Raw genomic sequence first — 25815 nt, forward strand, 5'->3', positions numbered from 1 at the left:
TGTCTCGATGAGTAACACTTCATTCTCAGAATAAGTCACCAAAAATGTTAAAAGAAAAAGAAAAGTGAGATTGAGGAATATGTAGATGCAGAGCAAAATGTTCAGATATTACTTTTTGCTTGTGTTAAAGGTTTTTCAATCATGTTTGTGTCAAGCATTTCAGAGGCACTGTTGTGTGCATTAAATCCAGTTCAGAGACAAAACTGCAAGTCCTAATGTTCCTGAAAAATCCCTTTAGAAAGTATTAAATCAGACATATGGTGAAAAAAAACTACAACATAGGCACAATAGGTTAGCCATGACATTATGCTGTATATGAAAACAGTAATTTAATCACAGTAATAATATGCTGCAGTTTTTTTTATCAGACGACGATCACTCCATCTTCGCTCAAGGAAAAAGGTTAAGAAGCGCTGAAACAATCCATTAGCCGCGGTGCGACTCTGTTGCTATAATAGCTGCTCTCTCTAATCTCTACCCCCCCCCCCCCCCGACACACACACACACACACACACACACACACACACCCCACCCCACCCTTCTCTCTCACTGTCTCCGTGTGTGTGTTCTCCCTCTTGCTTCTGGGTGATAGTTGTGATGGGCAGGAGTGGGAGGAAAAATGCTCTGACTCAGCCAGAATCCTCCTTTTGTGAAGTTAAATACCAATTTACACTCCTCCCCATCCCCCCTCCCATCCTCCACACACACACACACACACACACACACACACACATCCTAACCCGCCCCATACACTGAACAGTATTCACATTAACAAGTGTCTGCTCTATACACCCCCCCCACCACCACCACCCCTCACCCCTTCTCCCTTCTTCCCTGCTCACTCTCGCAAAAGAGATGATTTTTATTTTGTGCCCCGTGTATTCCTGTGTCCTACTTTTTACACCCCCCCCCCCCTCCCCCTCACCTTCTCTCCCTCTGCCTTTCACAGTTGACAGTCTAATAAGCTAGTAATTAAAACCTGAAAACAGAGAATGGTGATAGGCCATAGGAGAAGAGATTGCTTTGGGAAAATAAGGCTCTTGTTTTCCTCCCCATCGACCACCACCTGCATATAAAAGAGCGCCTGTGGTGCACAGCAGAGCAGCACAGATTTAGAGAAATAGATTTTATTTTTGTCTTTGTGAGACTGTCAGCGCTCTGTGTGTTCGGTATAGATGTTTGTTCTTTTTTGGACGACCCGTCATGAAGCATACAGGGATATGGATTGAAGACAGTGAGTGAAGGTCGAGAAATAGAATAATATCCAGTGTCAGAGGCAGCCCACTGCTCCACTCCTGCAACTTACTTCACCTTGATACGTGAATGTAACCGTCCTCCTGATGTAATTTTTTCATTCACTTCAATGACAAACCTTTCCACCGCGCAGCTAACTGTAGCTGCAATATGAGTTTCAGAGCGATAAACTAGGACACTGGAATACATTGACTGCAAAATTAAAGTCATCTAATTTGCAAGAGAGAGGAGAAGGGGGGAGCGAGTGGACGTAAATAAGTGAGGTTGTTGTTGGTTCCTGTTTTTCGGTTGAGATGCCAGTAGGCAGAGATGGAGGTCATGGGGCGGAGAGATGGAAGTACAAAAAAAAAAGAGGAGCGAGAGAGAGAAAAAAAGAAGAGGATGTTCAGCCAATACCAAAACAGGTCAAAGCTGTTAGAGATGCTGTTTCTGGAGGTTTGTGTCCTTCTTGACTTCTGCTGGTGCAGCTGTCACTCTGAAACATCATTCACGCCATAACAGTATGAAGCAGTGGAAGGGGTTGAGGAGGTCTTCGCTTTCGACAAGGGGAGAGTGGGTGACTTTGTAAGTCTGAAGGTGCGGGATGTGAGATAGTCATGAATACTTGGACTAATAATACTGCTCCTGCTGGTACCACAACTACTTTAGTACTACTGTTATTGCTAGTACTACTAATTTTACTGCTGCTACTAATACTACATCTGCTTCTGATAGTAATGTTTCCACTACTAGTACTTATAGTATCACTGTATCTGTAGTGCGAGCTTGGGCAGTGACTCGCAGCTTCACACACCAACAAATAAAGGTGTGCTTAAACTTCGACATGATACGCAGCTGGCTGCCTTTATGGTTTAACAGTGCCTGGCAGTGTCGAGGGGAAACATGGTGGGACAAGTCAAGGTGGTGAAAGTCCGACTGGGGCGGGCAGGCAGTAGGGGTGGTGAATGGGTCCAATAAACACAGACTTTCACCTGAGAGAGTGGTGTTTGTGTCCCGTAAGATTCTTAAACCAAACCCTGTTCTTTTTTCCTAAACCCAACCATGTGTGTTTGTTGTTGCGGTGTTGTACAAACGTAGTGCGTTTATTTTGAAAGAACACAATGCATGTAACATGCAGAACTTGACACGGTGTCCAAGAACATCAACAACCAAGCATCCAGGGTACCTTGCATGTTGTATGTGGACGTGGAAGGTCCATGACCAAAAGTCAATATGTGACGAGGTCAGAGTGAGAATGTGTTGGTAGTGCAGTATTGGCATGTGGCTGCAACAACTTTGTCTTTTTTTATACAGTACAATAAATAGTGATACTTTATAACAGATCTATGGGTAGGCTGTTTGATTGTTGGTTAATATTTAAACATTTTTGGTTTTGGTCAAAGCGGCCAAGTCATGTGAAGTTGCCACATTGGGCTCTGGGATATTGTGACAGTCAATTTTCTATATTTCCTGAAATTTTACTAACAAAACAAACCCCACAGCTCCCATTGGGTCAGACCTAGAGGTTTCAAATTTTACACAGGTGTGGTTGACAAGATGTAGAAAGCAGAGACAGTTGTATGCATCGTCTGGCATAAAGCATGTCCGACTTACTGTTATTCAAATATGAGTTATCATAGTTTGTTTGAACCGATGTAGTTTAAGTTGTGTTTTAGCTACATGCAAACTAAACAAATTTTCAGAAACTAGAAGATGTTACCTTTCAAATGATGCCTCATACAAGTATTTGGGCTTTACGGTGCTTCTGTCATATGCTTTTACATTTGGTTATGCCAAATAGGACAAAATTCCAAAAGAAAACAAAAGTGGAAAATAATAGACAGGATAACTGATGACGTAAATAAGTGGTAATTGCCCCTACTGTGCACTAAAAACAGACCAGTGTTCGACATACTCGAAACATATTACTCAGGAACTATATGTAAAAGTATGTAAGTATAATCAGACAAGTGCACTTAAAGTAAAAATACTCAGTATGCAGAATTGCTCCTTGGGTCCGCTGTGGTTACTGTGTTACTGAGTAGCAGGTGGCACCGTGTGTGGTAGCCTCAGCCACCAGTGTGTAAATATGTGTGTGAACTAGGGGTAAATGTGACATGTAGTGTTAAAGCACTTTGAGAGGTCGGAAGACTAGAGAGGTAGAGCTGGAGCTGTTTAACATACTGTTGGAAGATTCATTTTTAACAATGCATCCTATTTTATTTACTGATCATATATTTTGTATGTAAAATATCTGCAAAGTAACAAATAAACTACAGCTGTCAAATGAATTGAGATAAGTTAAAAAACAAAAAAATAAGTACAATATCATCTTGTGGAAATAATAAAGTATAAAGAAGCATAAAAAAAGAAGTAGTCAAGTAAAGCACAAGTGCCTCGAAATTGTACCACAGCTCAGCTCATTTGAAACAGACACAGCACAAGCCTAGAAGCATTACTCATACTGTAAGATAGCTGCAATACACAAATACCTGAATAGGGAGTGTATATCGTAGCTAGTGTGTAGTTCTGAGAAGGTACACTGTATTTCTGTTCAAACTGTTGTTTTAAAGTGAAACGAGGGCTCCTTTTCTCAGAGAGTGCAGAATGACGGATTGGAACAGTTATTACTGTTGCCTAAATGGAGTTGTACTGTGCATGCTCACATCTGCATGCACACACACACACACACACACACACACACACACACACACACACACGGACGGTCTCTCCTCTGTACCCTGTTGAGACGGCCGGAGCTGGTTTAGAAGCTAAAAGCGTTCAAAGTTGATGGCACTCTGTGGAGAAATTGTTCCAAGGCCAAGCCCTCATTGCTCAATAAATTGTTATAAAGTTTGGTCCTGGATACTCTTCCCACTCAGCTTATTGGCCATGTGCAATATCCTGCAGCCCAAGGTTTTAAAATAATTAGCTCTATGAAATGAGGAGAGAGTTGTGGAACATCTTGCGTCTGATAGGATGAATCTCAGATTGCAATAAAAACAGAAGGAGCAGTTTCCCATGAATCATAATGACACTGTGCAGAACATCACCTGAATTCTCCGGCTTTTTCCGCCTTGTTATTGTGGTATTAGAACTCTGCAGATTTAATATGTATATGTCATATATGGCACATGATATTACTTTGCTAAGCCTTAAAAAGAACATGCTATATCTGCATATTATGCTAATACATGTCACAGATACGATAACGTACCAGAGGCCTGTTACCAGGAAGTCAGGCAAAGGCTGCGGTGAAATTAATTTTTAAGTCATGTAAGCTCGGACTTGGAAATGTATTACCTTCTATGAAACTGTCCATGAATCCGTATGAGGGGATGCATTGTTAATATTCATGCTGGATAGCTGGGATCATGTATGGAGTTAAGCCTAAGGAGCACATTTGCACACAAGGCTTACTGCACGTGTGTTTTTCTGGGGGTGCTGTTTTGGCAAAGCTTTATGATTACTCGTGAGGTACTTTTTTTTTTTTTTTTTTTTAAAAAGCTACTTAGTGTGAGTGTGTACAGGCATAAATCTGTCTGTAGTTTTGGGCGATTCATTCAGTGTGGTGAATATGATTAATTAGATTTCAAAGCTTAAAACCAGGGATCCAAAACTCTAATCTGTAATAGCACTAAGCCATTGGCAATGAAGTGGGGGACTGATTGTCTTGGCTTCTACAGTGTTTGTCTGAGCTCATCCATCGAATTTAGATTTAAATGACATTGTTGCTATTGTAAAGAACAGTACATTATGCCATTAGGGCTGAAAATCATCCTGAAGATCTCTTGTAATATTGAGTTTTTCTCTTGTTTATCTGACAGCGTTTATGATTCATTACAGTCACAGAAAGATGAGATGTAAATGTGAACTCTTCGTATATGTTGTGCAAACCATGTTCTTATCTGGCTCAGTCTGATGAGTGTAATCAGCAATGCAAAGTGACTTTAATCTTTACAGCTCAATCAGTCTGTCATTTAACACTTCAAATGTTCTGAAACATCACGTCATAAAATTACAAAGTTTATATTCCATTATGGGGCATGTGGGAAGTACTTGCAGATTTTTTTTAAGGCAGCCGTGATGATAAACTGTTACTGCTGTGGTGTTTTTGCACAAGATCATTACTCAGTTGTAAAAAAAAATATGGCCAGCACTGTGACATCCTTGCCCTTCGATTTTCTGTTGGAGGCTCTGTGGGCTTTTCAGCCACAGTGGTTATTACAACTGAAGCTAACTACTCTGTGTTTCTACTATTTATTGCAAGCAAATTACTGCTCCTGCTGCAACACTCCTTTTTTTGCTGAGGGCTTTTTTTTTCTGGAAAGACACAGTCTTGCACCAGGTGTGCACAGCAGAATGATGAAAGCTGAAATGTAAAACGGGTGTAGCGGAATCACTCTTGTGTTTTACCACTGAAAAAGATATCCATATGGTGCCAGATATTGCTGAGAACATTTGCAAATATTGTCCATCTATCTCCCTCTGATTGCCTGTCTTAACATATCAAGTCACTTGTCCATCCATCTGTGTTTTAAGGTTCCCAATATATTTTCTTTTTGAGGCATGAGCACACAAATCAAAGCTGAACAGATCCCCCTACCAAGAGGCCTCTGCAAAGCTTTTTGTCGTGTGTGCTCGCTTATCCGTGACTGTATCACACATGGCATCACATTCTCCTCGCTCGTTTTACATTCCCAAATTAGCTGTATTTATTTTGAACTGCAAGTGAGACAAACAAGTCTAGCCATCAGTGTTGTGACTGTTCAGTGAGGATAAGTGCTGTCGCCTGGCCAAAGTGGTTACAACATAAAAAAAGACCAAAATATAAAAGGAGGTGATATATTAAACATGGGGGAGAAAGGAGAGCGAGAGTTAAATTTTAGAACTGGGAGCTTATGTAATGAGTGTGAATCGCATCTCTCCTCAGTGTGTGAATAAGAAATAATGAAGCCATTTTTAGACGAGGTAAGCTGGAACACAGATACAGTGGAGACAGGCTGAGAGAGAAGTGAGAGAAGCGGCTTGTGAATGTGTTGGCCTTGTTTTTAATTATATGACGTGATGGAAACAAACTCACTAATGTTTTTTTAAAACTATTAAAATTGTCTTTTCAATTTCTGTAGATAAATAAAATATTTAGATGAGGACAGGAAATAACCAAGATGTTTGGTTGGGGCCTAAAATAAGATGTAAAGCATGATATTTTTTAAGATGGTAGCCGAGACTGGAACAAGGGAGGACTGTCCAATGATTTAAAGCTCAATTAAAGTGGCACTGAGGTGGCAGCTGCATTTTTACCCAACTTGCGAGGCCAGGGCTGTTTTCAAAATCACATACTAGCATACCATTCATTCTAAGTATGACATAAAAGTGTGTTCACAGTGCATAGTATATGGATTTTGTGTACTGAAGAAATGCCCGGCAAAAGAGTATGAGACATGAGTTTACTGGACATGCTCATTTGCCCCACAATGCATTGGACGATGCAACAGCTGGCAACGGCAGACATTTTGAGCCAGGCAAAAAGTTGTTAATATGTCACTTCAACGCAATACATGACAAAACGAAAAGACACATTTCCACCTTTGCCTTTCTCCACTGGAGTTACCTATCTGTATCTGTTACTAGTGTTGTGTTGTGCGCGAACGAATCGTTCAAAAGAACCAATCTGTTGAGTGAACATACTGAACTGAATCACTTCTGGAACTGATTCGTTCATTTCTCAGTTCAGTTCGCGAGTCGCGAGGCAGCCAGGGTGCAGGGAGGGACTGCCTACCGCGTGACGAATCACTCGGTGAACTACGTAACCCTGATCCCTGAGTGATCCAAATCATTTCTTCTCAGGGATACACTTTCATAGGGACCGTTTTCTCCAAGCTAACGGCTAATGTAGCCAGGAGTCAAGCCACATGAACACAATCACAAACCTCCCCATTGTTTTAACAGACTGAGTTTCCAGATAAACAAACTTAAAACGTTAGGCTGGCCAGTAATGAGACTCAGCACTCTCGGAGGCCGTGAACTGAACTGAATCATGAATCTTTCAGCCGTGTATCAGTACAGTGAGTCAGACTATGCAGTACACAGTCAGGGCTCCTCCCGCCAAGCACTGAACAATTCGGTGGACAACCCTTTTTAATGAACTGATTCTAGTGATTCAGTAACATCTAAAGAACTGCTTTGCCCATCACTGGCTGTCACCACTCCCTCCCTGTCTCTCATTTGGCACCGCAGCATCATGAAGGGGTGGAGCTATCCTCCCTCTCTGTCTTCCACATTCTATGTGCAGTCCACATCCTCCTCCTCTTCATCATCATGCATCATCATGCACCTAAATATTACTACCTGACCTGTTGAAAGTGAGCTGTCTGAGTCTTTAAATGATTCTGTGCATCCCATTCCTCTGTCTTGTTTCACTGATTCTTAGTCAAATGTCTGTAAAGGCTTCTGACAGATGCGAAAAACCTATAAAATCCAACCTGGTCCGAAAATTTTAATGACTCAGTGTGCAAATGTGATTGACACAACGTGAAGTCTTAATTATTTTTAGAAGTGCGACAATTTCCGACGAAAAAATAGACCCAGTGTGCAAAGGCCTTAAAGGAAATGGCCACTTTAGAATGAAAACACAGACAGTACTTACTGGCCCTCATGCCGACAAGAAGTCCAGTGTAGTTTTTTAATCCACAAAACTCATTCGGGGTTTCGGAGGATAACAGCTAGCCGGAATAACAGCTACACTTGAAGTGCATGGAACCCACATTTTGAAAATGTAATAAAACTCCGCTAATGCATTTCAAAAACGTCATTGCCATGTAAACACAGCACTCCTGCAGGGCAGGCTAACTGACCACGGTGAGAAATGATGCTATGAAAGTGGAGTAAATTACGTATTTTCAAGTCAATTTTGCATGCCGCGGCTTCAGGGCACTTGGATTACGACGGACGACTCGTTCTGACGTTTCTGAAATGCATTAGCGGAGTTTTATTACTTTTTCAAAATGACTTCATGCACTTCAAGTGTATGGAAAAACCCGGCTAGCTGTTATCCTCCGATACCCCGAATGAGTTTTGTGGATTAAAAAACTACACTGGACTTCTTGTCGGCATGAGGGTCAGAAAGTACTGTCTGTATTTTCATTTTAAAGTGGTCATTTCCTTTAAGTCATGTTGCTTAAGTATACTGCAGTGTGAACAGTCTGTTGTTTATGGCATGCTTAGTCATTCATTTAGTGGGCAGTATGTAGTACACACAGATTGTGTGTAGTAGGCAGTAAGTTAGTATGAGATTCCACACACAGCCCGTGCCCTAGAAACGTGTCAAAATCTAGTTTTAGTACCTTAGTTAATTTTCCTGGTATAGATATACGAGTTATTAACTTCCTTCTCTAACTTTTCCTCTTTCTGCTAAAGTCTTCGAATGATGGTAATGAAAACAGTTTTGGCAGCTTCTTACAACCTTTCATAAATTCTATAAACAGCCTTGCTCTCAATAATTTGAGAGCCATTAGTGTGTCTGAGAGAAAGATAATCATCTGTCTCTGTCACATTCAACACAATGTTAACAACAAGGCAATCAAACTCTGCAGACTCCTGTCTGCTGTTTAATCATGCCGCCGTGTTCCCGCAGTTACTCACCATGACAATGCTCTGCCTCTTTTGCCGTGACATCATCTTGCCACCCGCTGCCGGGGCAGGAATAGCTGCCGTCGCCTGTGGATGCAAAATGCACAGCCATAGTAACCAGTTAATCACTGGCATATAGCCCCGAGTCATGTCACAGAAAGTGATGAGTTAACATTCTCTGTAAGTATTGTTGACCCTGGCAACCAGCCATGGCATAACCCTGGTCATTAGCAAAGCTCCTGTCTATCTCGGCAACACACACACACGCATGCTGCACGATAGCATCCGCTGTCACCTCTGATATAGATGACCCTTGACAGGAAAGGAGCTCAGTAAGACGGCCTGTCAGCGGCTCTGCAATGTGTCTGGCTCGTCTCCCTTCACTGGATGGCCAGCATGTGCCTCAGGTCTCTCCTGCCCATCCATATCCACACCAATTTACAGCCTGGCTGCCAGCGGAACGATATTCTCATGTGACAGCTTTTTTTCTCCCCTTTTTTATACCATGTTTTATTCCCATGAACTCCCCTGTGGCTATTCTGCAATAATGTAAAGCCACATTGGGACCAACATTCCCCTCAAATACAGAATGTTGTGACAATGTCTGTATTCTAATAATAATAAAACATCCAATCGTTGTGGATTCTTCTCATACTGGAGGAAGAAGTCTCTTTCCCCCTCCTCTTCTGTGTGTGTGCATCTGATTCTGTTGAGTGTGTCGTCTCTGCAGCTTTTAACAACAAAGCAACACTGTTTTCTGATGAATGATCATCCCCGCCAAGTTTTTATTGCTTTTCGTAGATTACATCAGCTCGTAGTAAATCGCTTTCACCAAGGAAATGTGTGATCCTAATAAAAATACTTCAAACCATATCTTAATGCAAACAATAGTTGTGAGCTGTTGTCTGCAAAGTTGATTTTTCACACAGCTGTCATCAGCATCTTTCATTCCTGAATTATAAACAGAAAGGAACGGATTAAATTGATAGCGATGTAATTATAGCGATGAGATGACAGGATTGGAGAAATTTGAACTTTTAGGAATTCTGATAACAAAGGAGCAAAGGAAACAGGGCACATGAGAGGCCTCGACTGGGATCTGAACTCTGAGTGTGTTCTTGTTATTGGAGAAATTAGCACACGAAATTGAGGCGAAGCTTATGAAAGAGTTCAGACTGTAGCTGCCTGTTTGATCACTGGAGAGGTGGGTGTTGTTGGATAACATGCAAAAGGCTGTGAGATCACAGCATCTCATGTATAGCGGCGCCATTTATATTCATTGTTGATCCACAGAAGGTAAATTTAACCTCAGTGGTAACAGCCTCGAAAAAGAGAGCTTCCTATAGACCCTGTGAAGATGTGAGCATGAGCAGTCTCGTGAACACGCCCTCGTCTCCTGGCGTTGACAGATGGGGAGTGCTGGCTAAGGTTAGTTTGAGGGCTCCCATTAGGAGGAACGCAGGCACCAAGGCTTGAAAGCTTTGATATCCCAGCTGCAGTCTTACGCTGAGGAATAAACAGGGACCTTTCATCCCACACACACAGACACACACAGGAATCACTGCGTACACGTGTGAAGCACCTTGCCTGAGCAGCACATTTCTTCACAACTTGAAAAAATGTTCAAATCTAAACAAAAGTCAACTGGAATTTTTAGCAACAACAATCAGGTTCAGCTTTTTAGTGTGTTCTTCTCTAATTAAACAACAACAACGAGCAAAATTAGTTCTACGTTTAAAGGATTTAAGCTTGCTGCATGATAAACAAGGTGTAGTGTGGGGCAAAGGGACACACCATGGCAATAATTTTAGATGAAGTTGATGTGACCTGTGTCCAGAGTGGAGACACAGAGCGACAGCTTCATAAACTGCTTTTATTGGTGTAATATTAATATTTAAAGCCCCTAGGTGAGGGTAAGGTCCTGAAATATCTGACATTGATGGCTCCTAGTGGTGGCGACCTACTATAACACATACACTCCACCCACCCAAGACATAGACACCACCAGTCTCACCATGTTTTTTTTTTTGTTTTTTTTTTACAAACATGAGCATATGCCCTCGGAATTATTTTAAAGATGGAAGAATCACATAACAACGTGACACTTAAACTCAAGCAGGCAATCAGTTAGAAGCTAGAAGGGCACTCAAAGAGCACAGACCTCCACCAAGCCCAAATGCCCTATCTTGCATTGTTAACGAAAGTGAAAAATAATTTGTGTATCCGCGCCGTGATTCAGATCTGCTCCAAATTTTAATGGGTTCTACCTCGGCCTATGCTTCACCCTCCCACCAAGTTTCATCAAAATCGGGCCAGGAGTTTTTCTGTAATTCTGCTGACAAACAAGCCAACAAACAAACTGAACCGAAAACACAACCTCCTTGGCAGAGGTATTAAACAACACGCAAAGCACGAAACGTGTTCACACAGTCCACTAATTACATCGGGACTGTTTATCTGGAACACTAAACTATTTGCTCCCTGTACGGTAATGTTGTGAAATCCTGGCCAGACACTTAAACCAGTGAGGGATCTGGAAACCATTTTGTTTTGAGTGGAATCAGGAAGTCATTAACAAAGCGATGCATTACTACCGAGCCATAATGGCAGGCGGGCTGATACAGATACATCAGCCTGCCAGGATGGAGGGCATCGGTCGATAACACCTCCTCAAAGTGTCTTCCTGGCAAGTGCTGTGGCCTATAATGAAACTTGCGAACAGACGGAGAGAGGCGTACGGCAGGAGGGTCTTACACCAGCCGACCTCACCCCTGTGGTGGAAATCCCATTATCATTAAGAGTCCGAGGAAATGTGAAGGAGGCTTCGAGCTGCTGACCAAGCTGGAATAAGTGTATTAACCGGCAGTTTCTCAGCTGTCAGGGGTCTCGGTTTTGGGCCCCTGCTAATGTAATGTTAATAAAAACAAAATAGTGGGCTGCGGGACCCCTGAGAGCAGCCTTCATGCGTCTCCCGTACTCCTACAAACCAAGGCGGGGAGTTGTAATATGCCGTGCACCTGCCTGCATCAGCAGAAAACACACGTGGTGATATGAACAGTTATGGTTGTGCTGCTGGGGTTATTGCACTTGGTTTATTTAATGATGCTATCAATGGCTGGGTGAACAGAGGTGCATGGTGGGATGAATCACAAAGACTTGGTCCCTGTCCAGACACTACGAGGACTCACTCACACACAGAGTGCACATGTTCGCAGGCGTAATAAACACTGACAGTCTCATCTCTTTCTCTCTCTGTCTCTCATTAACACACAAATACACAGATGTTGGCTGTTTTTCAATAAGCCGCAGTATGTTGTTGTGCGCCCTTTCTCATGAGGAAAATTATTAGCCAGCTGTTCTATCCCCAGCTGCAGCGACTACTCCATGTGCTGTGGGTGCTTAAACACACACACACAAACACAAACACACTGTAGATACATGGCTGAGAGTGAGTAGGTTTGTGCCCTACAGGTTACAAGCCACAGCGAGAGGCCAGGGGAGGTTTCCGACACCGTTAACAGTCTGATGTTAATCAATTAGCAGACAACTGACAGAGCTGGAGGCCAGCAGTGAACTGCCATTAAACCCAGGGAAGCAGACAGACAGGTACATGGGTAGACGGTTAGAGAGGAAAGTAACTATTGGCAAGCTGGCAGGAACGCCACTGAATGTGTGTGTAGGATGAGCTTGCTCTCGTGCATGCCTGTCTTTCTGTTTCATCCTGGTTCAACTCACCCTCCTTACACGGATGTTAGAAGCACATTTGCAAAAGTGTGTGTACGGCACAAGAGGGTGCACGCGCCAGTGCGTTCATGTGTGTGCTTCGCTTGCATTTTAAACAGGCAGGCCAGATGATCCATATTGTCAGGGTCAGGGCTATCTGGGCTCAGCTAACCTCAACCTCTTAACACCTAACATCTGCTGGGGTCAGACAGCCAGCCCAGGGATGGCTCATCATCAGCTGGATGCAAGTGTTCATGGTCCAGCTAACGACTGGCAGGAGACGAGGGTTTGTGTATCCAAGCAAGTCCGGCTCTAGCTCTCTGAAACACTCCGTTTCACTTTGGATGTGGAGTCGCCTTGGGGCAAACATGCTGTGGAGATTTCGGTTACACAACATTACATATTGATCAGTCCATGACTTAACGGTTTGTTTAATCCACGCTTGGTGTTTCTGTGTTTGATCATAGCGCAACAATATGGTTTTTAAACTTTATTGGGGCGCTACATTTTAGATTATCCTGTCCTTGTACTGACTGTGAACATTAGTACTCAAGACTAATTACTATTTCTACAATTTTTACACTTGTGTAATGAAGTGGATTGAATCCAGGGCTGGGCAACATTCTGATATTGTATCAGTGTTGTGATAAATGTTGTCTTTCACTGGTTTAAAAGGCTGCATTATAATAAAGATGTCATTTTCTGAGCTTACCAGACTGTTGTAGCTGTTGCCTTTACCCACTAAGTCATTATATCCACATCATTGATAATTACTTATCATACCGTAAAACTTAAATTAGTAGCCTGGCTATTATTTGCTTAAATCACTAAACTCAACAGTCTTATATTTGGGACAGGCCTTTAATTCCTTTCACACAAAATGGTTGCCCAGCAAAGATTGGAAAATACGATCAAATTATTTATTTGAACCAGTATGATTATTATGTTTTAAAAATTAGGCACTGAATAACATATCAGTTAGGAATCTTTCATGTGATCTAGCTCTGACAGACAGCACATCAGTGAAAGAGAGCGTTATGACACCTCACATACTGACACAACACCACTTTAAAACAATATTCTTAACAGTGGATCCTTATGGACGAAAGGAATATGAATAATTTCCTGGGTAATCAAGTAATGGACACATATTCTGACTTGACTTTTTTATCATGTTGGTAAATCTGAATGGATTACGGTCTTCTCTGGTGCTCACGGCTTCAATAAAATTACCTGAACGATTGAATTGTGGAGAAGCATCTCCATTTTGACATGAGTTTTAACATATACATTTGTATGTGCAACCTAAACAACTATTAGCTCCACTGGGTAGCCAACAAACTGGATTTTACATTCAAAGACCTTCAGTAAAAATGAACTGATTGGCAACCAGACCAGGCGTCTAATTGAGACAGGGCTTTATTTGTCAAAATGTGTAGCTACATCAGGCTATTAAAAGGTGCTTGGTGTTTAATTTGGACTATAGGCTTTTAATTGAATTGATTCACCCTACTGTAATTCCATCTAACATATAAACTTTTTATCCTTTATGTTTCGTCATATATTCCACACTGCCCTCAATCTTAATTTCTTTTCTCCAATTGTTTTCCTCTCTCTCCAGGAGACTATGTGGTGCTGACCGTCTTCTTTGACCTGAGCAGGAGGATGGGCTACTTCACCATCCAGACCTACATCCCCTGCACACTGATTGTTGTCCTCTCCTGGGTTTCATTCTGGATCAACAAGGATGCAGTACCTGCCAGGACGTCATTAGGTAAGAAGCACAACAAAGCAAGATGTTCAGCAGTTATTGTATGTGCAGAAAGAATGCGATTTTATGTGCTTTTTATTAAAAGATACATTTACTTTCTCTCTTTTAGACCCCATAGCCCTCTCCTCTGTAACTGCTCATCATCTCTTGACACAGCCTTTGCTCTAGTTCATCTTAATATCAGTCCACCCAGCCCGAATACACATGCTGCAGTTGTACCATTGAGATTCATTAGACATCCTGGCCTTAATTACTCTCTGCTGTGAAACACATCAAGCACCCTGTGGTAGTCACACGCCACCTGAAACTGAAAAGGAGTCCGCTTAAGCTTCCTTTTTTCCTGCTGCTCTCTCCTTTCCTTCTGTCTTCTCACTCACCATCCTTCCACCTCCTCCTGTTTCCCTCTGAGACCGGGCAGCTGCTTAGGAATCTAGTCCATCTTGATTAGGAGAGCCTCTCCTGCCACATATGTTTTCATGCATGCCTTAATGAGGCATTAATTATGCAATACAGCAGGGAAGATGCAGAGATGCAGCCTCAGCACAATAATAATGCAGGTGGCCTGCTCGCTGAATGCAATAAGAGGACACGCAATGGAGAAAGAGGGCAAGAGTGAGGATTTCAAGGAAATTTGTCAGCTTTTGAACTTGCCCTTGGCGTCCAGTGGACATCCTCAGAAGTTCACTCGTGATGCAGTTACGTTGCATATTCCTTAGTCAGCGTTCCTTTTGGCCCCTCAAGGCTCCAAAGCCTGACCTCAGGTCCGTGTGATGTGATCATTAGCGAGCATAACTGAATGTAAAGCAATCCCTGCAGGCAGAAACCCTCATTCTACCTTACCGTCATCGTTACTTTGTCCATCATTAATCTCTCTAAAAATAGGTTGTTGTTTCTTTTCCCCCTGCTTATGCAGCTCCAGACATGATTTGCAGTGGAAATAATAACACTATTAATTCCCTGCTAAAATTGCACCAAGAGTCAAATATCTTCATTTCCTTTGAAAGATGATGCGGAAGGTACAGGAAGCCAGGTGGTTAGGAAGCGGATTTATACAGATGACATAATTCTTAATCCTTCAGTGCCATCCAGAAATATATCAATTCACCCACAGCACTGCGGTGTTAAGCTTGAGGCAGACTGATGTCTTTCAGTCCTTGTTAAATTTAGACATAAATCATCTCCTATATACAAGCAAAGTCCCCTTATAAACATTATCTATTTAAAGGAAGGAGGCACTCTTGTTAGTTGCCTGTTTGTTGGTGTTTAGGGGATTGTAATACTGCTGTTGGTAATCTCTTGTATCAGTGTACTACTTATAAACGCATTTCCTTGTCTTGTGCCATCAGCCCGCCTCCATCTACATCATCATTAGAGACAGACAGAGTGGAGTGAAAGAGCAGAGGATTACCAGATGGTGGATAAAGGAATGTTGTATGTCAGTGTGATGGTGGTCAGTGGCAGCTAAACCGTTAACCAGTAAAGTATGTGGATCAAGGGGACAATAAAACAGCTGCTCACTCCGTCCCCATGACTGCAAGAGCTCGCAATTGAACAGCCAGCATTAATCCTCTTTTACCTATTTATATATGTGCTTATATATCAGCCACACGACTTCATATTTCTCCCTCACATCGTTAGTTACAAACATCAGATGATTTATAACCTTAAGCGTGACATTAATAAAATAATTTATTTCCTGAGGCACATCTGTGACTAAATTGAAATTTACATCCCATACTGAAACATTTAGGCGCACATGTGTTTTTAGGTGGGAAAAAAATGTATGAGCACATGGCTGTATGAATTTAAAATTGTATTAACACACTGGTGCGCAATCTGTAGAAATTAATAAAAACATCCTCGCCAAGTTTGAATCTCTACTCAAAGTGCAGCTCGTTTCAGCTTCCCTCCAACTGTGAAACTATTATGGGGGAGAATATCCTATTAGTAACATGTTATTAATTTGTCTTTGAACACTTGAATAAAGCTGTGAGCACCCTGCACAACTTCATGACAGATTTAAAAACACAAAAAGCACTGCAAGGTGCTTGGATTAATATTATAACTATCACTGTGTTGCTATATTTTAGCATTATTATGCACAATATAAGACAAGCATAACATTTTTAGATAAAATAGGAATGTGACAATAGCATCCAGCGCTATGTGAAAGTGTCTAAGTCTAATTTTACCTGTTTTAGCGCAGATCTCATTTTCTCTGATCTCTCCGATCTCACACCAGGCATCACCACGGTGCTGACTATGACCACGCTGAGTACTATTGCCAGGAAATCCCTCCCTAAAGTTTCCTACGTGACTGCGATGGACCTGTTTGTATCCGTCTGCTTCATCTTCGTCTTCGCCGCGCTTATAGAATATGGCACGCTGCACTACTTTGTCAGCAACAGGAAGCCAAGTGCCAAAAAGGACAAGAAGAAGAAAAACCCGGTGAGTATATTTCTAAAACTAACTCAAGCAGTATTTTTCAATAGTTTTCTTGAGGTTTCAGTAAGATTGCTCAATTACATTTTGATTCATGTGTTATATATTTGTGTAATATCTTCACAACTGTGTTTATAGTATCCTTTCTTTAGGTGAGAGTTCAAGTTCTCCCTACACGCTCCCTGACCCTCCCCCACTGTATTACAGTACAGGGATTAAGCCTCAGAAAAAAAAAAGCTATATGCTGCCTCTCGAAGGGAGCATCTTCCCAGGGACCACCACACAAATTACTCAATGAGCGAAGGCATGCTGCTTGAACCTTTCCTTAATCCGCCACATATCTGTTACAGTTGTAATTTAAACCCACGTCACATGACAGGAGAGTTGCAGTCATGTGGGCCTTAAATCCCTCCAGAGATCATGGTAGCTCAGTTGAAGGGTCGTGATCTCTCAGCATATATATGAGCACTTACGGAGCCGAGAACGTTTACCCTTGACAGCAGATCAGCCGGGGTCGCCTTATGGTTCAAGAAATCAAGATTTTGCATTAAGTCTGCTTAGTGGGAAAAGTTTATTGTTGTTATACTTTAAAAAAAATAGTTGCAATACTTTTTCAAGGGTTGTAGGTAACTGAAATCTATCTTTGAGGTTTTTATGTTGGGATTGGACTTGAGAGATATTAAATCTTAAACCTCTAAGTACACTGGGCTTGGGTGAACATGAGTATTGAACTGGAACGTGGGGAAAGTGGGGCGCTCTAGTTTCAGCCGCTGTAACTAAGGTTCTGCACATGGTCTAACTGTCTCTTGGACGAATGAATGACTAATGAAGCAGAAGGTGTAATGCCAGTTCACTATCTCCGTGGGGCTTTTCTAGGTTCTTAGCATGATTTGCCAAGATGTGGGCAGGAGGGAGTGCCCGAGTAAAGAAGGTCTTCGACTGAGATTCTTTCAGTGTTCATGAATTGTTAAAAGCACAGAAACTATAGGAAATCAAGGAAATATAAATAAAGAACTTTTTTCTCACTACTTTTAAGCTGTTTTGGTTCCTTGTGATCTTAAAATGCAGACGCATTTCCGATTTTCAGATGCCCTCCTATCAGTTTATTTTGTTTCTTTTAGATTAGCCACATACATTACCACAATGTTTGTTAAATGTCAAACACTAGGACTGACAACGACGCTTGATAAAGGGCTGTGTGAGACAAATGCTGTAGTGATGTCGCACTCGTAGGGAGTATTTGAACTCTGCATAGTAGATAGTGTTGACTTAATCTCTCCAGTTTTGCATCTGTAATATTTTTCCTGAGGTGATGCTGGCGTAAGAAGCATGTGAGATACATATATATCCCACCATGCATCTCCCCCTGTGTCTGTTTGTAACATGTTTGTCTCTCTACAGTATATTTCTTCTCTCTCCATTTTGAGTTAGACAGTAGAGTGATTGTATATTTCACACATTATCTTGTGTTTGTCTTTCTGTTTATGGACTTTTTTTCGTTCTATGTTTACATGTATTCTTTGTTTTTTGTTACTCTCTTCCAATTCCACATATTCTTTGTTTCCTGTCTGGACAAAAGCTCCTCCGGCTCTTTTCCTCAAAGGTATATTGCCTGTGTCTGACTGCATGTGTCTGCTGCATTTTGGCTCTCTGAGCCCCCAGCACCTCACTGCTTTTCTGTCTGTTCTACAGCAGATACGCCTCTCTCTAGTCCCTCTTTATCAACCTGCATTCTTACCGTACTCCTCATCAGTTGCTAAATAGGTATCAGAGATAACAAAAAAAAAAAAAAGGGGGCGCTCTGCAGTGCACAGTGCGGAGGCAGCCAGCCAGACGTACTTATGCAGTTTTTAAAATTCAAATAAGCATCCCACACATCCCGTGTCCAGAGGAATGTAATAGTCCAGGCCCAGCGTGGACTCATTCTGGCTCCCTCTGTCCTGTTTCACTCTTTGTTGTTGTTGTAACCACAGTGAACTAGCAGCCGCTGCAATAGCTTCCTCTTCTTTCCCTTCTCCTGCCAGTAAATCTATACCTGTGTGTTTGTTGGGCTTCTCAACCTGACGCTTCCTACAGAGTCAGCAGAGCCTTAACAGACTGAAACAGACAACCCCTGCACTGTCTTAAGTCTAATTAGAGGTGGAGGTCCACTCAGAAGATTAACATGTGCTAATCTTTAAACACCCAAAAAGCAGCCAGGGTGGGCGGGAGCTAGCAAAGACCTAAATTGAACCCAACACAAGATAATCTGCTTTTCCACATAGTGGTCTACATTAATGTTTTACAGGGAACAACATTAGGGAGCAATATTATAAAGGTCAGATTAGTCAGATTTTCAGTCTAGAGTTTAAGTGTATTGCTGATAACAAGGCAATAATCCCAAATGTTTCCGCCTTTTGTCCCCTGAGAGGTTGTCTACTTTCAGCCAGTTAAAGTTGCCGATGCCACTGTGTTGTTTCTTTGTTGTTATTTTTATTTATTTTTTTTTTGCTAACACTGACACAGCACAGCCCAGCTTGACCAGGCCATGCGGCAGGATGCTGTTAATGCTCCTCCTGCTTGAGCTTCCACTGCGCTTCCTCCAGTGCAACCAATCCCCCTTTGAGAACTGAGTCATAACCTGTTTCGATAACCGCCCCCCTCCCCCCATTACCTCAACATACTGTCCGTTAATAAGGACTAAAAATGCTGAAACTAACCCTTATGTTGTTTTGTTTGTGGTTATGTATGGTTTTCAAAGGGACCGCAGGTTTGTGCACTAGTGCTGGGCAACATGAGAAGTTGTAGGGAATGAACAGTTCAATCAAGTTTAAGTATTTTAAGCTTGTTTGAGGATGCATGCTTACAGCAGATAATGTTATGTTCAAACTAAAACTGCAATGACCTATTTTTATTTTATTTATTTATTACTTTATTTTGCAGCAAGCATGCCTATTGTAGATACACAAAATTGGGGCAAAAAACATCCATGGGAAAAAAAACAAAAACAATTCACTGTTTCGTGATGTCTGTTGCAATTAAAAAGAAATGAATTATTGCAGGGCATAAATAAATGCTGTAAAACATGCTTGGAGTGCAAGTACAGTCATTTACAGATTATTGTTCCTATGTTACACAGACAAAACATAAAGAACAACCTAAATGACAGCTACTGGCACTTTTCTGAGGGAAAGTGGTGATGTTAAATTCTTAGAAGTTGAACTTTGGAGTACGCTCGACTCACCGTGTCTTTTTTAAATGATGAGCTTGACACCCTAGTTTATCAGCAAGGTCAAGGAACCTCTGTAAAAGGGGGGGCGGGGAGCATTTAATCTGCCAAACAGCCAGAATTCCAATTTGTGCAAAGGTGGCATGGTATTTCAAGATAAAAGCTGATGGAAACGGCCTGTTTGAATACTAATTGTCCCCCTTTAGAATGACAGGGCCACAGACTCACTGATGTCACTGTCCTATTTCAGGCTTCTTTACAAATAAAAGACATGTGCCCTCCAGTGGCGAGCGCAGTTTGAAAAGGAGATTTATTTTAACCCATTTAGTGACAGAAAGAGTGGGCTGGAGAAATATTGAGCTGTGTGCTGCACATCTGCCAACACATGCTCCTCCCTAAGCTTAGCTTTATGATGCATCATAAGCCAGTTACAACATATGGTATAAATGTATTTTGGAGAAATTGCTTACAACAACCATACTGGTCCAAATTTGTACATTCTGTTGAGTCACTGGGCATGAAAAACATTTTTAAAACACTGCTAAGAACAAATGACACACACTCATCTGTGTGCTGCAGTGTTTTCAAACAGCAGGGGCATTGCCCAGCACTAGCTTGATATAGCTGCTAAATAAAGCTATATGGACTACTGTACTAAAAATATTATGACTGCGTCAGCCGGCAGCTATTCCCCAGCCCAAAGGTGTAATTTGCATCATGGGTTCCACTGGGACTGACCCTTTGTCGCTATAAGCCTCACTAATTACAACCACAGGTGGTAGTTATGGGTCAATTTGTATTTTCTTGACATTGAAAGGGTCCATTGGCAAGTTGAAGGTGCAAATTACATTCTGCTGACTACTGACAGAAACTGAAGCGCAAGACAGAAAATGGCAGCTCAAATTAGGTCCCCTGTTCTGTCAGTGAGGTCTTGATTACGGCACTCTGGACCTCTGACGGCTAACTGTGTCATTCTGTCCTGTTAAAAGCAGACACCCACGGTAGACATCCGTCCACGCTCGGCCACAGCCATTCAGATGAACAACGCCACGCACATGCAGGAGCGAGATGAAGAGTACGGCTACGAGTGTCTGGACGGGAAGGACTGCACCAGCTTCTTCTGCTGTTTCGAAGACTGCCGCTCCGGAGCCTGGCGGCACGGCAGGTTGCACATCCGCATCGCCAAGATAGACTCATATGCACGCATCTTCTTCCCCACTGCATTTGGTCTCTTCAACCTGGTCTACTGGGTCTCCTATCTCTATCTCTAGGCCTGGGTGTGTACCCAGCCTTATCATATAGCTCATTACATTCTGCATATGCTCTGTGCCAGCAAGGGACATTTTGAAGGAGGGGACCCACTGAAATAACCACTGATTTGATTCAAAGCATTTCCTTGAATTCCTTAGTTTTAATCTCTTTTAGTCATTTATTTAACTCTGACAGACACTGCAAATCTTGTAGCACTACATTTAACTGGTATGAGGAGGTTTGTAGACGTGTTGTGAAAACATTGATTGTGTGAGCATTTAAGAAGAAGTTTTGTGTTTATGATTTGATGACAGACTTTTTATTTGGAACGTCCTCTTTATTTCCTCTCAATGGGATTTTTACTTATTGCTTTATTTCTAGAAAGACTCATTCCTTCCATAGAAAGCAATTTAAATAACTAGCAATTCAGATCACAGCAAACGCCTATCAGAAAACTCAAAACGACATTAATTACGTCTTATGGTTTCTTTTCTCTTGCATTTTTCACTTACTAAAACACAAAATCTGAAGCACTTTAATAGAGCTATGTTAGACCGTGATGCTAATTTATTTTTTAATTTATTACGCTTAAGTGTTAGCACAATGAAACATTCTTCATGTGTGGTCAGAGAGAGAGATGATGCTGTTTATGGACAATGCTCAACTGTACAGACACTGTATATATTTTACTATTACATAGTGGTTTACATTTATTGCATGCACCTTTCAGGCCAAAATCAACATCTTTTATGGTCTTCTATTGTTGGCTATGGAAAAAAAGAGCACTGTTGATTATCATTCAAGATTTAATTATACTATTTTCTAGGAAAATTGGAAAATGAAATGATAAAAAAAAAAAAACTGTGCCCAGTTTATCCGTTTATAAGTTGAGAAATCATCTTTACATAATGGTGGGAGGATCAGCCCAGATAACTGGTTTAATCATTTTCCTCGCAGCTATTAGCTTACAGTATAGACAACACTGACCTCTCATCCTCTCCTCCATTTGCTGTTAAAAGCGTGCATTTACATAATGACACACTGTATTTTGGTTATGCAAGCTTTTACAAGAGAAACTGTATTAAAACAAGTTAGGTTTTCTCCACGAAAAAAAAAAGAAAAGAAAAAAGAATTGTTTTTTGCCCCTTTACATTAGCAGAGTGAGAACTGAAACTGCGCAACCAGCGGGTGAGTTTCAAATAGAGAAATTCAAATTAATCTACACTTTAATGCGAATATCAATACAGACAGCTGTTGGGTATTTTGAAATCCCTGCAACGGGACCGGGTTAATTCTATGTGTCATTCTTCCGAATAGGAACAAAGAAAAAAAGCCTGAAAAATATGAATTGATATCAAATAAACTTAAGAGCTTCATTCAAGTAAAAAAAAAACATCTGCTTGTGTCGAGAAAAGCTGTGTAAGCCTTATTATCAAGCATCACACTTCCCGTCTCTTTGAGGAGAAACACATTGAGAATGTAAATTATTACATGGAGAGGAAATCGATTCACTGGCTGGGCAGAAGTTCATTATTTTTATATTTTTCTTTACTTTTGGCTCCATTAAAATTAGCTTCGAATGCTGCAATGTTGCGGGACGAGAGCGGAGAACACAGCGAAAGCATCTGAATTGTAAATGTTGTGTATGATAACACGTGACGCACATGAATCACGACCCCTTGCAGATCACAGTTTTGATAGACACCAGTATGCAACAAATGGAGACAGTGCTTCGGTACGATTTGTAAACTCACAAGGAATGGGTGTAAATCACATTGTTTATGTACATAAATTATGAACGGAAGAAAAACACTCGTCAAGCCCTTGGGATTTTGTAAAAGGGTATATATTTTGTAATTTCAGCATTGTTACAGTATATCATCCTACAGTATATTAGACTTATTGTATTATGCTGGACTGACCATGTAGAATATTCGGGGGTAATGGGGTATTTATTTATTTATTCATTGATGGTATTTATTTATTCATTTTAATGAGAACAAAAAAAAGTATTTTATGTCCATATAGCCCCTGAAAAGAAACACAGAATGCTGTCATTTATATCAAAGATACATTTTTGTTTGATGTGTCAATGGAGCTTGAGCTTATTTATCTTGTGTTTTCTATGTTGTGATCGATGTACACTACTCTCACAAAGGCCTGTCAAACTGTTATATCTGTTGAATTAGTGAGTTGCAACATTACCTGTTGTGCAGCTTCTGAGTAGTAGACTTGAATATTTTTCAGGGGAAAAAAAAAATCACAAAAAACAGTTCCCGAGCCACCAGAAGAAGAACATTTGCTCGTCTAAGTGACTATTGATTATTTCCACTTTTTTTCCACCTCCACAAGGGTTTTTCATTGGTCTTGATATCCTTCATCTTTAATAAAGCATCAGTGATGACACTAACACATGCATTTACTAGATTATCTCATATTTCCTAAAGGTTCTTTCCCTTTTGTATTCAATGGTGGACCTGTTGTGTTTCCGAAGCTGCCGCTCACAGTAGTAGTCTAAACCTGTCTTCAGTGTGCACATACTCTTATCGCTCACATCTTTAGGGACGTATGTGTGTCAATAGCGATGTAGACTGGTCATCATCAGTGTTCTGTAGTTTAAAGAAATGTAGAAGAGTGATTACATCCTATAAAGTGCCAAACTGACACACATGCAATAGAGAATATCAAACTAAAATATCATTTGTGAATCCACTTTTACTGCCTTGAAGAAGAGACATATGCGAATAGCGAAGGTTCTCTTGAAGGAAATGTTATACAGTGGAAGTTGGACATACTGATGTTCCCTGTTTTTTATGTTTATGTTTTTTTCTGTTTGTTTTTTCATATGGTACAGAACCAGTTATTCAACTGTAGACCAGTCCAATAAAATCAAATTGTTGTATCAGGGTGAAGAGGGAGACATCTCCGATTCAAACTGTTTCTGACTTTATCAGTACGCTGGGTTTGTAAATAACCGAGCATGTCTTGTGTTTGAACAGTGGTGCAGAAAAACATACTTTATGGTATTTTATTTTTTTCCATGATGATAAAAGCTTGTTTATTATTTAATTCTGATTTATTTTTTGTGCACTCTACTGTAAATGCAGATCTATAAAGGTGTATGGGAGATACTGTTTATATTCAGTAGTGTGCATGTTGGGTATGTTTTTCAGGATTGGGACGAACTCAAGCAGTGTTTCATCCGGTCTCAGTCCTTCGCCTGCACTGACATGGACTTTTACGACAATGTACTTATTTTTGACAGAGTGATTTTATTTATTTTGAGACCCACAAATGACACATATATGTGAACAGCACATGTAGATATTTTCTATTGTTATGTATTTTGTCAAACTGCAGAAAAAAAACAAAATATTGCGCACTGGAATTACAGGGCTCAGTTAAAGGTATCCGAGAACAAACTGAATTTCATATGATCCTCATACATACATTATGTTAGTTGTTTGCCATCTATGTATATTTGAGTATTGTATAATAGGGGCACTGATCAATTCTGTTAGGGTCTGCATAATATACTATAAATGTACTGGAAAAACATCCTTTTCATAAGGGAACTGCACATAGCTGTGGAATTTTACAATAAAATGGTTGCATTTATCAGTGTGCATAGGTTCATCATTATTAATTTATTACTTGTACTAATGTTAATAGATGTTTTGGTCAAAATCATTCTTAAAATCACAGAAGCACTGTCAGCAAAACCTCATTAAAGTACCAGTGATATATTTCTATCAATGTTTGAGCAGCATTTTACGTTGTTTTACTGGTCGAGGTGGAATTAGATCGACTTTTTACACAGTTAGTTGAGTCCAGTGGCTTTCAGCGTGGCCTAAAACAGTTACTTCAGTGAAGTCATGTAATAAGTTTAGAGGGGATATGTCTCTTTGGTGAAACTGATAACACTTCATAGACATCTGAAATGTGACAAGAGGCCCCAAGATACTGCTTTTTGTGTATGAGGATCACAAGCCAAAAAGGCTAGAAACCACTGGTTTATTTTTTAACAGTGCAGTGTATTTCATAAGCTCATCTATGTCTGATTATATACAATCAGAGTGTGTACAGCAAGTAGTAACTATAGCTTTCCAAATCAATATATCGAAGTAACAAGTATTATTCCGTAGAATGGGAACGTTCAAGTGAAGTAAAAGTACCTCAACACTGTATCTCAGTACAATACTAGAGTAAATGTTCCTCTCCACCACTTTTTTGACAACTTGTCAGGAGCTCAGGTAACTTGGCAGCAGACAGCTCCTGCACAATTAGACTACCAAAATCAAAGTTTGCGAGAGAAACCACCTTTTTATGAAAACTTTACCACTACTGTTTTGGCTAATGGAAAAAAAAGTGGCAGACAGCATTAAAATTACCTGTCAAGAGTCCAGCACTGCAGTGTTCTAGTACGATGGAAATGAGAGGCTGGTGTTAATAGAAGATAGACTGAAAAAGGATAGAAATCCAGATACTGATAGAAGGCTATATATGCTGTAATGGCAGAGTGACCACCACACTATAGTAATAAATCACTTAATTT

The 25815-nt window shown here is 40.8% G+C and overlaps 1 protein-coding gene across 4 annotated transcripts in view; it reads left to right on the top strand.

Moving 5' to 3' along the window:
- Positions 1-24944, top strand: part of gabrg2 (gamma-aminobutyric acid type A receptor subunit gamma2) — a 62440-nt gene extending 37496 nt beyond the window's left edge. Inside the window, exons 7-10 of one of the 4 annotated variants that reach the window (XM_050040689.1) lie at positions 14210-14362; positions 16602-16807; positions 18381-18404; positions 20999-24944. In XM_050040689.1, the coding sequence (XP_049896646.1) occupies positions 14210-14362; positions 16602-16807; positions 18381-18404; positions 20999-21280 (665 nt within the window). In that variant the 3' untranslated portion in view covers positions 21281-24944. The remainder of the gene's footprint in view (positions 1-14209; positions 14363-16601; positions 16808-18380; positions 18405-20998) is intronic. The other 3 variants (XM_050040690.1, XM_050040691.1, XM_050040692.1) reach the window with 3 other exon arrangements.
- The last annotated feature ends 871 nt before the right edge of the window (positions 24945-25815 follow it).

This window comes from Epinephelus moara, chromosome 3 (genome assembly GCF_006386435.1).
Source record: "Epinephelus moara isolate mb chromosome 3, YSFRI_EMoa_1.0, whole genome shotgun sequence".
NCBI classification, from domain to species: domain Eukaryota; kingdom Metazoa; phylum Chordata; class Actinopteri; order Perciformes; family Serranidae; genus Epinephelus; species Epinephelus moara.